The sequence below is a fragment of the Mustela putorius genome, unplaced genomic scaffold, assembly GCF_011764305.1.
Source record: "Mustela putorius furo isolate JIRA1106 unplaced genomic scaffold, ASM1176430v1.1 tig00003898_pilon_pilon_pilon, whole genome shotgun sequence".
NCBI classification, from domain to species: domain Eukaryota; kingdom Metazoa; phylum Chordata; class Mammalia; order Carnivora; family Mustelidae; genus Mustela; species Mustela putorius.
Window position 1 is genome coordinate 9256023 of NW_025422047.1, and position 16722 is coordinate 9272744.

The 16722-nt window shown below is 38.6% G+C and overlaps 1 protein-coding gene across 1 annotated transcript in view; it reads right to left on the minus strand.

Moving 5' to 3' along the window:
* ZNF106 (zinc finger protein 106) overlaps positions 1 to 16722 on the minus strand; it is a 70470-nt gene that overhangs the window by 27559 nt on the left and 26189 nt on the right. Inside the window, exons 3-5 of the mRNA XM_004751198.3 lie at positions 12336 to 12397; positions 5688 to 5888; positions 646 to 2820 (exon numbers count right to left, since the gene is read on the minus strand). Of these exons, the coding sequence (XP_004751255.1) occupies positions 646 to 2820; positions 5688 to 5888; positions 12336 to 12397 (2438 nt within the window). The remainder of the gene's footprint in view (positions 1 to 645; positions 2821 to 5687; positions 5889 to 12335; positions 12398 to 16722) is intronic.

Genomic DNA, 16722 nt, shown 5'->3' on the forward strand with positions numbered 1-16722 from the left:
ACAAGTACTTAAGAGCAAGTATTTTGTGATCACAAATACAACGCCCAGAGTATATACAGAAGGGTAACTGTTTATAGGTAACAAGATAGTGATACTTAAAAACACTGCTAATTAAGAGTGAGAGGTAGAGGGGCACCTGAGTGGCTCAGTGGGTTAAAGCCTCTGCCTTCGACTCAGGTCATGATCCCAGGATCCTGGGATTGAGCCCCGCATCGGGCTCTCTGCCGCGGAGAGCCTGTTTCCCCCTCTTTCTCTGCCTGCCTCTCTGCCTACTTATGATCCGTCAAATAAATAAAATCTTTAAAAAAAAAAAAAAAGAGAGAGAGAGGTAGATATGGATCCACAAATACACCCTCTCATGCTGTCACTCTCTGGCCCCTGTAGCTAAAGTGATGGATTTCTGATCAGTTTTTGTACATCCCCATCTCATTCCTTAGAGGCTAACGTGCTTCTTTGCGACCTGAACTCCCTGGCAGGAAACACTCTATTGCTATTGTTACAGAGTAGCAGTTGCTCTTTGATACTCCAACCAGGCATGTACAACATGTATTTCTTACAAACATTTAATTAGTAAGTAGAATTCCCTTGACCAGGGTCAAAGGGTGAGTTTAAAAGAGAAACAGGATACTAAAAAGAGGTACACACCTGGGCAAGCCTTTGCCAAGCTCTTGCTTCTTCTTGGTTACTTGCTGGATGACCTGTTCCCAGTTGACATTTCTCCGAGATGCATTGAGAATCTGTCGAAGGGTGGGCTTGAGCCCAGATTCCTTCTCCGTCTCACCCTTTCGATGACCACTGATGTTGCGAATGCGGCGAGCACTATTGAGATTTGGCTCGGGCAGGTGTGCTCCAGTTTTGCTCTTCAAACTAATGTGCCGGGTTAGATCTCTCTGGAGAGAGGCAGGAAAGCCAAGCTTACTGAGTTCAGGCAGAAGAGGGCCTGAGGACTGACCTAGATCATTTTTCTGGAGCTCTGCATCCAAGCTAGTGCTCTCAAAACCTTCTGTTTCATAAGATACATGAGATTTAATGGGGTCATCCACCTGTGCATCTTCTAGAGACGTCTTCAGGTCTAGCAGTAAGCCAGAGGGTGGACTGGCTGCAGAGGCCATTTGCAACTCAGATTCTTTCTGATGAGCTGTACATGCATTGGTGGAGAGTTTTTTGCATGTTTTCACGTTTGGGTCATCCCCCTCTTTCTCATCAGCGATGTGAGTGCTGCAGGATAACATTTCTGTAGTGGCAGAGCCCAAGGTTCCAATTTTTGATCCATGCTTTTCCGTGTCAGAGAGCTCCCCATCACTTTCATCTTCGAGCGTGTGTACTTGAAACTCTATCTTCAAAGATCCTTTTTCAGACTCTTCAACATTCCTACTTGCTTTTGCAAAGTTCCTGGTCCTTTTAGAAGTGCCAAGAAGTGGGTTTTGCAATGACTCATGACACTGTAGCGCCTCTTCGGCTTTCTGTAACGGGTCACTGAAATTTTCGTCAGGTTCCCTCCGAGTGCCGAACGTACCTTTATTCCCTTTTAAGACATGAGGACATGAACTTCGCAGTTTGGTTATGTAAGACCCAGGACTGTCTTCCATAGTGGGTTTGTTCGAGGGACTGGAGTGTTCTCCAGGAAAAAAAGAATTTGTTTTGGTGTTTTTTGAGGGATTCTTTAAATCTGGCTTCTGAGGAACTGACTTGGTGACTGGAATTGGAAGGAGTGCGGATTTTAATGATGGCATCTTACTTAAGTGAGGCTCTTGTTCGTGCTTTTCTGTAATGGGGGAATCCCTCACCACCTCGTAAGAAGCAGCGCAGTCAGGAGGGGCCTTGTGAGTAAGGGATCCACTCTGTGTATCTTTTTGTGTTTTCAGCACTGGGGAATTCTTTGTTTCGTCAGTCTGGGGCTCTGGTGTTCCTGTGGTTGTGAAGCTGAAGTCAAAGAAAGGCTTCTCTATCACTTCTGCCTTGTTACCAGGGACTTCCTTCATTCCTGATTGTAACTCCAGAGTCTTCTGAGAAGGGTAAGGAGTCCAGCGATGGAGCTTGTCCCTCCCTATACTGCCATTCTTCCCACCCATTTTGGAAGCTATGGGATCTGTTTGTTTAGAAGTTTTGCTTTCCAGCTGCTCAAAATTGAAGTTGAGTAAGCCTTCTGAAGGAAACTTATCACTTGTAAATCCTTCTGAAGGACCTCTATATGCGGCAGCCGTACCAACTTTGTCACTTTCTTGCCGCTGCCAACTATATCTCTCTTGACTGTATTTGTTGGACTTAGATTTCTTGTTCCACAGCATAGCGAGGTCTTCCATCTGACAGTTAGGATTTCTGTTTCTGCCTGCTGGAAATTTGTCTCCGGGGCCACTGTAATTCCAACTATTTGTACTACGTACACTGGATTTCCAGTTTCCGTTGCTGCTATTCATATGCCAACTGGAAAAGCCACCTGTTCCTTCAGAATGCCAACCGGAATTCCTTCCTGTACCATTATGACTCCAATCTACCGTTCCGCTATTTGGATGCCAACCACCTCCAGAATTACTATGGTTGTGAAACCAAGCTGAGGAGGCTCCTGCAACACCCTTATGCCACCCGGAGCAGCCTCTTGGTCCACCATTATTCCTCAAAGAATGTGGAAAGTTGTTTTTCCTACTATTATTAAAGCCATCTTTCTCCCACTTCCAGTCTCGCTGAGGAGGTCCACGATGGTGCCATGCTGGCTGACTGTAGCTCTCTCTGTCTTGGTAAGGGATTCGGTCTTCTCGTCTCCATTGGGGTCGCCTGTCGTCAGAGTTTATTTCTTGACTGCTATTAGAAGGTTCATCTTGTCTGGAAGAGAAACAGTTTTCCATTAGCAATGTAAAGAAATGATCACGCTTCCTTTAGAGGCAGAGCACATCAAACTTCCCTACTACCTATCTCCTCAGTTACTTAGAATATATAATAGAGTCTATTTTTATTTCTAACAGTGGTTGCTTTCCTATCTTTAATACAGCTCAACTTTTTTTTCACCATTGATTTAGACATTAAACGTTTCTTGTTTTTGCTATCACCTCAGAAATGTTAAAAATCTAACACATTTATACTATCCACCTTTTCCTGCTCCTATTTTTCTTAGCAGCTTCTGGGACTTTTGTCCCTGTCATCCAATTACTGTTTTTACATTATGCCCCTTTCTGAAAAGAAGGACAATTATATGTGTGGCTTTGGCTAGTTATCAGAGTTAATACAATTTAAGTTCGGCTGCTCTTAATACTGTGGATTTTTGCAGTTGTAGGCTCTTTCTCAAAAACCCAGTTTCTTAACCTATTTTAAATGCTAAGATCTCACTTTGCATCATCACCTTCATTAACAAACACTTTACCAGGCACACATCCAATGACTGTTTGGAGCAGAAGAGAACTCTCATGTATAGTTCCCATTCCTGAAAGGCTTACAGCCTAGCTGAGAAAGTGAGATCACAAACAGGAGTAAAATAGCACACACCGAATAAGCAGCGCCCGCAATCAGTGCTATAAGGAGCTCAGTGAGCTGGAGGGCTTTATAAAGCTGCAGCTGTTTCAACTATTCGTGTTAGCCATGGAGTCCACAGACACGTGGGTAATTCTAAGTCACCATCACAGGAATAGATGTAAAACCACTTTCCTCTACAGACTGCCCGTGGTGCGCCTGGTATAGGGCTTAGCGTGCGGTGAGAGCTCGAAGCACAGAGTAATAGCAGCTAAAACGTACTGAGGACCGACCAACTGTCAGGCCTCTGAAGCACTTCATATAGAGAATCTCACTGAGTTTTCATGGCCCTGAAGCCATTCTTCTTATTCCTACCTTTTGGATGAGGAAACCGAGCACTGGAGAGGCTGAGTAGCTTACCCAGCGTAAGACAGCCAGGCAGCAGCACGGTGGAGACATGGATCTGGGCAGTCTGACTCTAGCATCTCATGCTTCTCTGCTGCGGCTCAGAGAGACTGGAAATCCGTAAACTAAGTTTTTGCTGTTAGGCTCCCTCCTCTTAATTGGACTTAAATACAGTACTAACTTGAACTGGTTCTAAAAGCTTCTAGTGTCTCTAAGATTTTGGAAATTTGAAATTTCTTCCTTTTTCACAAGATGGAACTAAATGTTAATTCACCTCAAAGTTCAAACATCTACTGACATTATGAATCACAGCCATTTCTAGACAGGAGACCCTAAGTCCCCAAGTAACAAGTGTTATTACAGACACGTGCAGGATTTTTGTAGCACCATTGACCAAATCATTTTTCTCTTTTGTTTCTAAGCAGTATACAACTTTTGACATCCAAGGAGACTGGATGGCTGACTTGGCTGCACTTATGGGATCCAGAAATGAGAGAATCGGGCAATAAATCTGTCACAAAGTAGAATTCCTAGATGGCCCTGAATTAGCTAGATCAGGGGAACAACAGCATGCAGACAAATCCATAGCCCAGAAAAAGCAATCTACACCAAAAACTTCAGGAAGGAAAAAAGAAAAAAAAACTTCCTACAGAAATAAGTAGATAACCATATATAAATCACCAAAGAAGGATATCAGAATATTCAAAGAATATTTACTATGATATAAATGTCTAATTTACTGAGAAGCTCTTTTACCTTCTGACTTAATTTTAGTCATCTAAACAGATAAGCTAATAATGGCACAAGTGTGTAAGGAAAAAATAAATGTTAGTCTCTTAGAGACTTACAACAGCCTTAAAACAAGAGTTAAACTACAGCTATACTGAAAGGAGTAACAATGTCATTTGAAGGACTAAAGCAACTGAAGGGGTTTAAGAACTATGCTGTTATGACATTGTGAGACTAAGAATGTCTCCTTATTCAAAACAGTTATTCAAAAACACTGCAGCATATATAGTGAAAAACTACTTTTTATGCTAAACCTCTAACTAAAAATGAAGTATATACCAAATAAAACTAGTATTCAAAAAGAATTTTTAAAATTAAAAAAACAAAATTTGATTTTAGAATTTATAATGTTTCTTATTATATTCTAAGACTTTAAAAAATTACCCAACCACTTAACCAGCTCTCTCCTTCACTGAAAAGAAAAAGAAATCTGAAAATTTCTGCTTCGTTAATTAAACTCTTTAGATCACAACTCAGTAATGCAAAAAGACAAAAGCCTAATACCTGAATTATAGAGGTAGGTATCAAATTATACAGTACAAGCTGGAAAACTTACACTGATCTTGACACTGTAAAATACCTAAAATACAAATTTATTCAATAAATATTTCCTGAAGCACTAAATTATAAAGGATAAATCAAATTTGGTAGAAGCACCATGTTACTTCATATTAGGCAAAACATTTTTACCTAATGAATGTAATAAGAAATACTACACTAATACATCTCCACTAGAAATTTTGGATACCAAATAAAATAGCTCACTGGTGTCCAAAAAAAAAAATTGGAACCAACAAAAAGCTAATTTTTATAGAGAGGCAATACTGAGTTGTTTTTTTTTTCCCCTGAATTTGTTTTTTTAAAAACAGACAGTACAATAGTTCAAGGAAGGAATCCACTGACCTTTTATGCATAAAACAGCAACCTCAAGCTACCCTTTGCAATGAAGGTAAGTCTGAAAGCTACAGGCTGAAAAGTATAGAGATGGAAAATGTATTCTCTATTATATCCTATTTCTGACAGCCTTTTTAAAAATCAAAATCATTACTTACCGGCTTTGTTCTTTCCTTTGTTTTATTAACTGAATGAGTTCCTTGTCAAAATAATCTTCTTCCTCTTCTTCTCCCTTTCCATCATCTTCTCTTTCCTGGGCATCCACATTATCTTTGTGCAACTGGCTAGAAATGTGCTTTGCATATGCAGAAAGACCCACTTCTGTGACCCCACACACTCGGCACTCATGATTACTGTCCCTAGGGAAAGAGGGAGATGAGGGACATTCAATTCTCCCCACTGGCATGGCACACTCAACAGATCTCTTATGGTTTCCTCTGAAAAACACCACACACTTTGGCACAGTGAAAGATTAGTGCTAATCAATTTCAATGCTCCTTTCATCACTTTTAGTAAGTTTGTTTGTAAGTTATTTTTGAAATGATTGTTAAGATTCTTTTCCAGCAATCAAGAGGCAACACACTTCAGAATACTGCAGTTTAGGAGGAGAAATCTTCTTGAATTGCTGTACTTAAAATCTTGCCAGAGGAAACATGGTGAAAGGGGAGGCAGGGCAGGGGGCTCAGAGCAAACAGAAGTTGCTCTAGAGCACACCCATGATGCCAGCTGCACTCAGGAGCCTGGTGACAGCGCTGACATTTTATCCCAGGCTCAAGAGCTTTCTCCCAGTGACAGTTAAGGGGTGGAGAGAAGGGTAGGCAGCCTAGCCAATCCCAACGTGCAGCTAAATCGGAACAACGGGAGCTCTGCCTGGAATGTGAAGATTCCGGACCCCAGGGCAAATGACAAGAGTCAGCTCAGCAGACTTTTTTGGTCTGTATGATACATGTGACCTACATTCTGCTTCAGAAGGGCTTATTTAAAAGGGAATGGAAAGCATTTCAATTGTAGGAAGTTAACAGCTGTGCTAGGCAAATGGTTTTTCTCAAGTTTCAGAAAATGCAAAAGTTCAGAGAGAAGCAAAACCGGGTTCTAAGTTCAGAAAGAAACTGAGCAGATTTTTTTTTCCCTTTTACTTTACACAGTTAATAGTAAATCTCATACTTGGCCAGTTTAAGAAGCCAAAATCTTGAATCAACACCCAGAGCTGTAGTAGATGAATGACTTAACAGCTTTTTTAGCTTCCTGAAATCCCTTGATTGGTTCAGCCGTCTGTGCAGCCAGGGGAAAACATGTGAACACTGTGGCCATCAGTGTGATGAAGAGACAGTAACAGCCATTCAATAATGGCTCAATGGGCTTAACTCTGTATCACTTCTCTCGGGTTTACCCTAGTGATATTTTTGCATTTCCTATGCCAATATGTATTTTTCATTCATTCACTCATTTATTTATTTTACCAACAGAAGCTAACTACAATGTATATCCCATGGATACTTGAGAGACACCCAGGAAAAACGAGTAACTCTCTAGGTAACCTAAGCCACCAACTTAAATACCATTTTCAGCTAAAGGCAAATTAAAAAAAGAAGAAAAGCAGGAAGGAGGAACAGTTATTGGAGGTAACCAAGAAATGCAAGGAAAACAATGGTAAAGGTAGTTATGTAGAAGATTTAAGTTGATGCTTTCTCCACTGATAAGGTTCTCTCCCCATTACGCTAATCTTAAAAATACACACACACACACACACACACAAAGACATGCTGTCTTTGATAAGACAGATACACATACATACACACACATGCACTACACTGCTCCTTCTTCCCCTCACATATATCTAAAAAGATATAGTGGAATTCACATCAATTAACCAGAAGAGAACCTCAAAACTGAGCACTTAATTTACTAAAAGATAGTTTCTAGGGGCGCCTGGGTGGCTCAGTGGATTAAAGCCTCTGCTTTCGGCTCGGGTCATGATCCCAGGGTCCTGGGATCGAGCCCCATGTTGGGCTCTCTGCTCAGCGGGGAGTCTGCTTTCCCTCCTTCTCTCTCTGCCTGCCTCTCTGTCTGCTTGTGATGTCTGTCTGTCAAATAAATAAAATCTTAAAAAAAAAAAAAGATAGTTTCTATTATTGACAACCTGATCATTCATTAGAAAAACAAAAACAGGGCGCCTGGATGGCTCAGTGGGTTAAGCCGCTGCCTTCAGCTCAGGTCATGATCTCAGAGTCCTGGGATCGAGTCCCGCATCGGGCTCTCTGCTCAGCAGAGAGCCTGCTTCCCTCTCTCTCTGCCTGCCTCTCCATCTACTTATGATTTCTCTCTGTCAAATAAATAAATAAAATATTAAAAAAAAAAAAAGAAAAACAAAAACAAAAAAACTTGCTGAATACCTACTAAATTCTGGGCATCACGCTAACTACATGGTTACAGTTGTCTAGCATGACAAAGTAGAAATAATAGCCAGTAAATTAAAACAAAACGTGGATGCCTGGGTGGCTCAGTTAATGGGTTAAGCGTCTGCCTTCCGCTCAGGTCATGATGCCAGAGTCCTGGAATTGAGTCCCGTGAGTCTGCTTCTCCCCCTGCCTCTTCCTTCCTCTCTGTCTGTTTCTCATGAAAAAATAAATAAAATCTTTCCAAAAAAAATTAAAAGATTTTCACCTTGTAAGAATCATGGAAAACACCTCGGAAAAATGGAGAAAATTCCTAAGTTTTTAACTTTTTTGAACTTTGTAACCTCAAATGCTCTGGGTACAATACAGTCTCTGATATTAAGATTCATTTAACGAATTCTGATCAGGGACCCTCAAACACCTCATTATCTTATTAACCTGTATATCAATATTCTAGTTCATTCTAATGCTCCAAAAAGCTTAAATCTATTATTTCATTGAGCATTTTCCACTAAAGAATAATCCTCAAATTCCTCCAGTTTGCCAAGAATACCCCTACTCTTCCCTCAGAATTATGGTGGTTCATATGAAGTGTTTACTTGTAATAGAAATCAAGCCTTTTCTCAAGGGAACACAAAAAGAAGCTAAAAATCAATATAAATCTGCCCAGCATTGGAAGAGTCTGAAAACTGCAACTAACCCAGAACAGATGGTTTACACTATCATAAAAAACCGAATCATACTTGTGGTGAGCACAGCCTAACGTGCAGGGTGTTGTATCATTATGTCTCGCACCTAAAACTAATGTAACAGCGTGTCAACTACACTTCACTTAAAAAAAAAATATTTTTAATGTAAAACATAAAGTTAAAAAGAAAATTCAAATCAACTGTATTTTCTGGTTAGAAAATCCTTTTGGCTTTAAGGTCTCTAAAACTATGGAAAATGTTTTAGTCCACTTTTCTACATAAAAACTTTGAGAACCCTAAACTATATATTGCAGTCCCAAGGACTTCTTTCCTAAAGGCATTCTTAAATAAAATTCCTGCTTATACTCTTACTTCTAAAATGCAGAATATTTTTCTTATGTTCAAACCACCAAAATCCCTCTCCCTTTATAGATATAACTAGAAGACCACACTGTTTAAAATATTAAGGAATGCAGTATAGACAATATTTAACTCTGTTAAAAATAAACATCCATAATCATAAACCCACACACTCTGCAATCTCCAAAGTGCAGGCATATGTTGGATATGTAACAAATACCCAAACACAGATTTTTAAAACATATGTGCTTTCCTTGTAAGAAAGGATATTAACCATAGCTCTAAAGGTATATACATATATTACATACATACATTATATATATATATATATATATATATATATGTATTTTTTTTTAAGATTTTATTTACTTATTTGACAGAGAGAGATCACCAGTAGGCAGAGAGGCAGGTAGAGAGAGAGTTGGAAGCAGGCTCCCCGCCAAGCAGAGGCCCGACTGGGGGCTCAATCCCAGGACCCTGAGATCATGACCTGAGCTGTAAGCAGAGGCTTAACCCTCTGAGCCACCCAGGCGCCCTCTAAAGTTATATTTAATAGAAAAACACCTAAAGAGATCTGGCGCACAAGAGTAAAGGCAGTAAGTGTAACATAAATGAATTCTAGTTTAAAAAGAGAGAGAATCTTTACAAGAAATGTCCAAATGAGAAAAGAGAGAACTCACATTTATCCAGGGAAAGAATGGATTATGACAACCACATCTCTTAAAAATAAAATGTGTCCGTTCCTGGAGGAAAGTGTATTAATCTGTTCTACATACAATAGGCATTCATGCTTCTATGTATGATGTTAGGGACACCACATATTTAAAAAGTAAATGGCAAATTAAATAATATTTTAATGATGCTACTTTCTAATTTTCTATCAATAACCAGTTAAAATATTTACTGCTTTGTATAACTATATAAAGTAATTACTGGGGAACATGTACTGCTTTACTTCTTGACTAATAAAGGCAAAAACTGTCCTCAGGACATTTAAAGGAGGGCCCAAATTAACTTCATCCTGTTACCACATAATTTCCTCTCATGTGTGGAAGGCAAAGCCTTAAGATATTCTACCCATAAGCTTTTCTTTATTAAGCTTGCTCTAACTATACCACAACAGCTGGTCGATAAAGAAAGGTTTGTGTCCTTTTAATAGCATTTATCTGTAGAAACAGGCCACACATCTGAATATGTACACAGGAAAAAAGAGAGAAATGTTCCAGATGTCCAGAATTATGAACCAAATAAGAAAATTTCTTACTGAAATAAAAAAAAATAAATTTAATTAAAATAAAAAGGAAGTTTTTCTCAAATTTGTATTTTAAACCTTAAAAATATGCTCTTTAAATTCCTTAACCAGATCACAGCTGAAAATTAGAGTGATACAAATATAAAGAGAAACAGAAAACTTTAACATCAAAAAGCAGTAATTAAACATGAATTCCACAGAAAATAATCACAAACCGATGAAAGGAAGGAAAAATGATGACCAGTAATTATTTGTCCCTATGGTACAAACTAGTGATCACCGTCTGTCACTACAGTAAGTGCTCCAAATAAGTAAATGATTTTTGAGATCTTGTTTTTTATAGTTTTGTCAGTTGTTTTTCCTTGCTACCTGCTTTGCCTTCATGCTTATAATTTATTATAGGCCAGGAAACCACAGAAAACCTGTTCGTACCGTATCTAAACTACAAGTAAGCCAAGTGCTAAGGTGCTCCCCTCTAAATAAAATGAGATGAGTTTGGACGCTAAGGTTGACATTTTTATTGTCAGCTCGGAGGCTTCTAAATGCTTTCTCCTTGATCATTTGACTGTGCTCCAAATAACTGAAAATGATACACACAATCTCCAGGGTACAGTTAACCTGAGGGGTAGAGAGAGGAAAAAAGTGACTGAACAATAAATATATGGCATGTAGCTCAGTTATGTTAGTAAGACAAGACTAAATGTGTCTATATAGAAACAGAAATCTATGTATACATGTACAGAAAGAGTTTGGACCAAACTGTTGACATTCCTGTAAGAATGGAACAGGACTAGGGGTTGGGGCATATAGGACTGAGAGGACTTCTACCTTTTTTACTTTATACAATTAATTCTGTATTCATTATGAACATGAATCTTAGGTAATCAAAACATCTTTTTAACATTTTTAAATAGCTGACTAGTGGATGTATGGAGAAAATAAGGCATTAATTTTGGAATAAAAGTGGCCTGTCTCCTAACAACTAGATTTACTGACCTCATATATTTCGTTTGATTTATAATACACTCAGGTGGCAGGTAAAGAGCCCAGAAAAAGGTGAATTCCAACAGGAAGTCTGCTGGAAATGGGCTAAGTAATTAAGATAATACCCATTTAGAGAATTAAAGGTTGGCTATTTCATAGGTTTCCAATGATAATGAGTTAAAGATCAGATGTATTCAAGGTATTAGACAAGGATTCTCCAAACTAAATCTGAATGAAAGCCTCTTTTATGCTGCTGCTAAGACCTAACCTTCACATAGTAAGGTCCTGAGACCACGGAAAAATTCCACAAATATGCAAAATATTCGCTGAAAGTTTACTAACATATTAATTTGCCCACACAATCTAAAACTGTATTACTTTAAATACAAATAACTTCAAATTACTTAGTTTGGCATCATGATTAAAGCTTGTATCTATTATTCATGCAATAAAGTAAAATTAATATTTCTGTTTCCCAATGTTTCTTTGTTCCATACTATCTCCAAATTCAAATCAAAACCAAAATCAAAATTAAAAAAAGAACCATAGATTGGAAAATAAAAAACAAGGAATATACACATATGCTACATTTAATTTTTTTAAAGGTGCTTACTTATTAGACTTTCTTCCTTTAAACATTTCAAGTTTTGCATCACAAAATAGCATTTTTAGATATTCAAAGTCTGTACCCAGATTTTATTTACACTGAGATTCAGTGCTATTCAGCAGACTTGGGACTTCTCAGACTATTCCACAACACTACAGGTTTCTGGCATGTAATAATTTGTAACACTGCTGAGGCAATAACACAGAAATGTCTTAGTTTCAATGCTGGGGTAGAGGAATGAGAAAATGTAATAACTAGAGACCTAGCTCATCCCCAACCACCTTTGTTGCAACCTACTACTTAGAGCTGCTGTGAATTCTACACACTTGAGATGCACAAAGATTTATCCTTTTGGAATACCAAACAACTACTGTCGTTATTAATAATTCTGGAAGATAGTTCTGTGTCATATGACCATGTTCATTCATGAAAGATTACTACAAAATAAGCTAGCAGGCACCCTCAGCACTCAGATCCCCCGACAGTCACAAGTGGATGGAAGAGAGCCGTTCCCATACCTGCCCTTCAGGTTCTCAAGTTCCCTGTGATGCAACATGCTCCGCATGTGTTCGTCCATCTCCTTCAAAATTAAAGAAAGCAGATTAAACTAAGGGGCATTGCTTTGGGAAAAGAAATTCCTCTCTTTCTATTCAATCAACAATCGGGGTTCAAGTTCTTTGTCTCAGAAGTGTTTGTCCTGGTTACCCTTCTCAATTCAGTATTGAAATCAGTTCCTCGTAATTCTTTAGCTATGTTTTTGATATTGTTTCATTCTTAAATAAAGGAATTATTAAGAAAAACCTATTTAAATGGCTTTCCAAAAAGATCAGAAAGTATATTGTCTTTAGGAGGCCAAAGATATAAGAAGAACCTATGTGGGTTTATTAAATTCTATCCCAAATTAAAGAATTTACTAAAGTTATTTTGAAAAAGAACTCTGAGGGGTGCCTGGGTGGCTCAGTGGGTCTGCCTTTGGCTTGGGTCATGATCTCAGGGTCCTGGGATCGAGCCCCACATCAGGCTGTCTGCTCAGCAAGGGGCCTGCTTCCTCTTCTCTCTCTCTGTGTCAAATAAATAAATAAAATCTTAAAAAAAAAAAAGAAAAAGAACTCTGAAATCACTTAACTTCTCAACTATTTGGTTACTTTTCTCCATACTCTCCCCACTCCACTGAGAGTTTCTCAAAAATAAGCTGCAACTCTTAATCAAGTCTTGGTCAGGGCTTGGCATACAGTTGTCAACATTCGCTGAATGAACACATGGTTATATTAATTCTAGATAGAAGTTATGGATATAACTGTGGTCAACTGTGGTTGATCAACAGTTTTCTAAAACTGCTCTGAACACAGCTTGATCATGCCCTCATCTTCACTGCTCACTCTCCCACAACTGATTTGTTTGGTTCTAATGAACTGTTTGAAAATCTGCTAGGGTCTCCTGTACCTCCATCCCATCCTTAGTGAGAGGAAAATGGAATCTGTGGGAAGAGTTTCCACTTAAAAATGTGCACATACATGCACACACACCTCAAAAAACTAAAAAAGCTGTAAATGTCTATCCCTTTGTCACAGGGACATATATGTAGGCAGCATGCCATAATTAGAGAATGGCTGTTCACATATATAATAAAGGGTTACTCTAATTGTTGAGTATTACTATTAACTGTGCCCTGTGTTTAAGTGCCTCAAACATTTCCTCAAATGAACTACAAAACACTGCTGAGGGAATATTACTAATTCCATAAGGATACAAGGATACACAGAAGCTAACTCACTTATATTTATCATTGCTTGTTAAATACCAAGTACAGAGCTAGGCATTGAAGGGACAGGTGTGAAAATATTCAGTCTTGCCCTTTCAGAGTCATAGATAATCAACTGGTCAAACTAGGACTCAGACCCTGAAATATATGACACCAAAGCCAAGGTTTTAAATACCATGTCACACTGTAACCGTTTAGTGCACTGAGATTTTTCATTATATACAATTCATTTGTCAAAAAGGATACAACAGCCCAGTAACCTATTCTTACTTTAAATTATCTACTACAGTGTGACAAACAGCTTTGTGATTCCAAACATTTCCTTTAAATGACAATTTTACTGAGGAAAACTATCATTTCCTTTTATCTGTATAAATGCTTCACTTGGAGGGGACACCTTTGCCTGTGATGCCTCCCCACCTACAACTGACTGGCCAGTAACCAGAATGAACACATACAGAGCTGAAAGCCAAATCAAATTAGTGACATAATCAAGAATGAAAAAAATCCGTGAACAATAGACAACACCTACTCAAATCATTATGAATCCTTTTGTTTGATCTTTAGAATCTAATCTTAGATTTACATATGCCAAATCCCCTTATATTGAGTTAAATTTAAGCTGGTTCTGTTTCCTACAATGAAACCTTTCCGGATGAAGACAGCATTCACTGAAATAAGTTATTCTCTGATATAAAAACCAATTCTGTATCCTACTTCAGTTATAAAAATGTTACTATTCAAAATCTGTTTTAGGGTGATTTCTGATTTAGACACTTCACAAATCTTTTCCTAAATTTACATGCAAAATTCTCTTCCACCCGGCTCTAAGGAATAAATGCAAAAAAGCTCAAGAATAAATGACCTGAGCTTTCAAAATAAGCTAGGAAAGATTCATAGGTAAAGAATTAAAGTAAATCCCCAAATGCTCAGTTACCAAGCTTCTATTTAGTTCTTATAATATTGATGAGTAATCCCCTTTTTTAAAGAAAGGGGAGAAAGGAAATTTTTTTTTTAAAGATCTGGCATTTGAACAAATTCATAAAACACTGAATAATACAACAGAATTTTTTTTAGTATTTTTAACTCCAGGGCTTCTCAGTCTTTCATAAATTAATGAGCACCCAGCAGGGAGCCTGCTTCTGCCTCTGCCCCTCCCCGTATTGGTGCTCTCCCTTTCTCTCAAATAAACAAACTTTTTTTTTTTAAGGTTTTATTTATTTATTTGACAGAGAGAGAGCACAAGCAGGCAGAGAGGCAGGCAGAGGGAGAGGGAGAAGCAGAGAGCCTGATGCGGGGCTTGATCCAAGGACCCTGAGATCATGACCTGAGCCGAAGGCAGAGGCTTAACCCACTGAGCCACCCAGGCATCCCTCAAATAAATAAATAAATAAATAATCTTTTAAAAAATAAAATTGAAATAAAAAAATAAATTAGTGAGCATCAGAATACCCAGGAATGTAGTACACAGCTTTTCCCCACACCTAGAGCACTTTAGATTCTTTTCCTTCTCCACGGTATATTTGGAGAAATCAGGGTTACACTAGTTTGGGAGACTAGCAGAAAGCACTACTTCAACATCAGTAGTTGATAATCAATCTAAAACTCAGTATCAGAGTTTTCCCATTCTGCAAATTCCCCAGACCACATCAACCTTAACACTTAAATCAAGTTGGGAGACTTCCAACTCTTGATTTTTCATTATGATTCATGGAAAAATATGAAGAAATGAAAACATGTTTTAAATCAGAGTAGAGGGGAAAAAAAAAAAACCAGAGTAGAGGGGCGCCTGGGTGGCTCAGTCAGTTAAGCATCTGCCTTCAGCTCAGGTCATGATCCGAGGATCCTGCGATCAAGCCCTTCCTCTGGCTCCCTGCTCAGTGGAGAGCCTGCTTGCTTCTCCCTCTCCCCACTCCCTGTGCCTGTGTTCCCTCCCTTGCTCACACTCTTTCCCCCCAAATAAATAAAATCTTAAAAAAAAAAAAGAAGAAGAAGAAGAAGTAAGGATCCTGGGTGATTCTTATTAAATAAATAAACAAACACACAAACCAGAGTAGAAGAAATGCAGAAAAGACTTAAAAATGGCAAAACTATGAGATATCACTAGACAAGGCTGCTACTCCACGAAAATCTGACACCACACCTCTGAATGTCAGGCTATCCTTCTCACATCTTCTTAATTTCCCATTTCCCCCCAATCTGAAAGGAGCCATAAGGAATTTTTACTTATTATAAATCTGCATAAACCCTCGTCAAAATCTTTAAAACTAGAAGAGTTTGGGATGCCTGGGAGGCTCAGTGGGTTAAGCCTCTGCCTTCAGCTCAGGTCATGATCTCAGGGTCCTGGGATCAAGCCCCACATCAGGATCTCCACTCAGCAGGGAACCTGCTGTCCCCTCTCTCTCTCCCTGACTCTCTGCCTACTTGTAATCTTTCTCTCTCTGTCAAATAAATAAATAAATAAATTTTTAAAATATGTGAACAAATCTACTAAAAAAAAAAAACCTAAAAGAGTTCTTTTACTTTTATAAAAGGCAGCCGGTATATGATTTTAAAATCTCAACTGATTGTTCCATCACTAACAGAAATCCTAAATTGGGGGGAAAAAATTCTCCCCAGCCTACTGGATGGATCATAACTGAACCCCTCAGTCTGGCATTCAACACATTTTATGACTGTCTGCATTTAAATTACAAATTCTATTGCAGTCCCACTATCCCCATACAAAACTATCTTAATCAGATAAGCCTTTGCATGAACTCCTAGATCTCTTAGGACTCCACTCTACCTCTGCATCTCTGTACATGTTATCCCACCTACAATGTCTCTCTTCTCTTTCTCTGAAACCACCTTACTCCCCAACATTCTTCCAGGTTCACTCAACCCCCGCCCAACCCCCCACCCAACCTAGCTCATGATAATTTTCCCAGTTCTCCGAATTTTCAGTGACAATCCACAGCGTCTTAAAAGCTTAGAAAACAATTTCTCAGTAGTAAAGATAGCAGCACTACTTTGAAAGCAAAGGACAAAGACAAGAAAAAACCAAGGGCATTTTCCCTAACACGCAGGTAAATTCTTTCAGCGCTTAAAAATGTGGTTTTTCGGGACGCCTGGGTGGCTCAGTTGGTTAAGCAGCTGCCTTC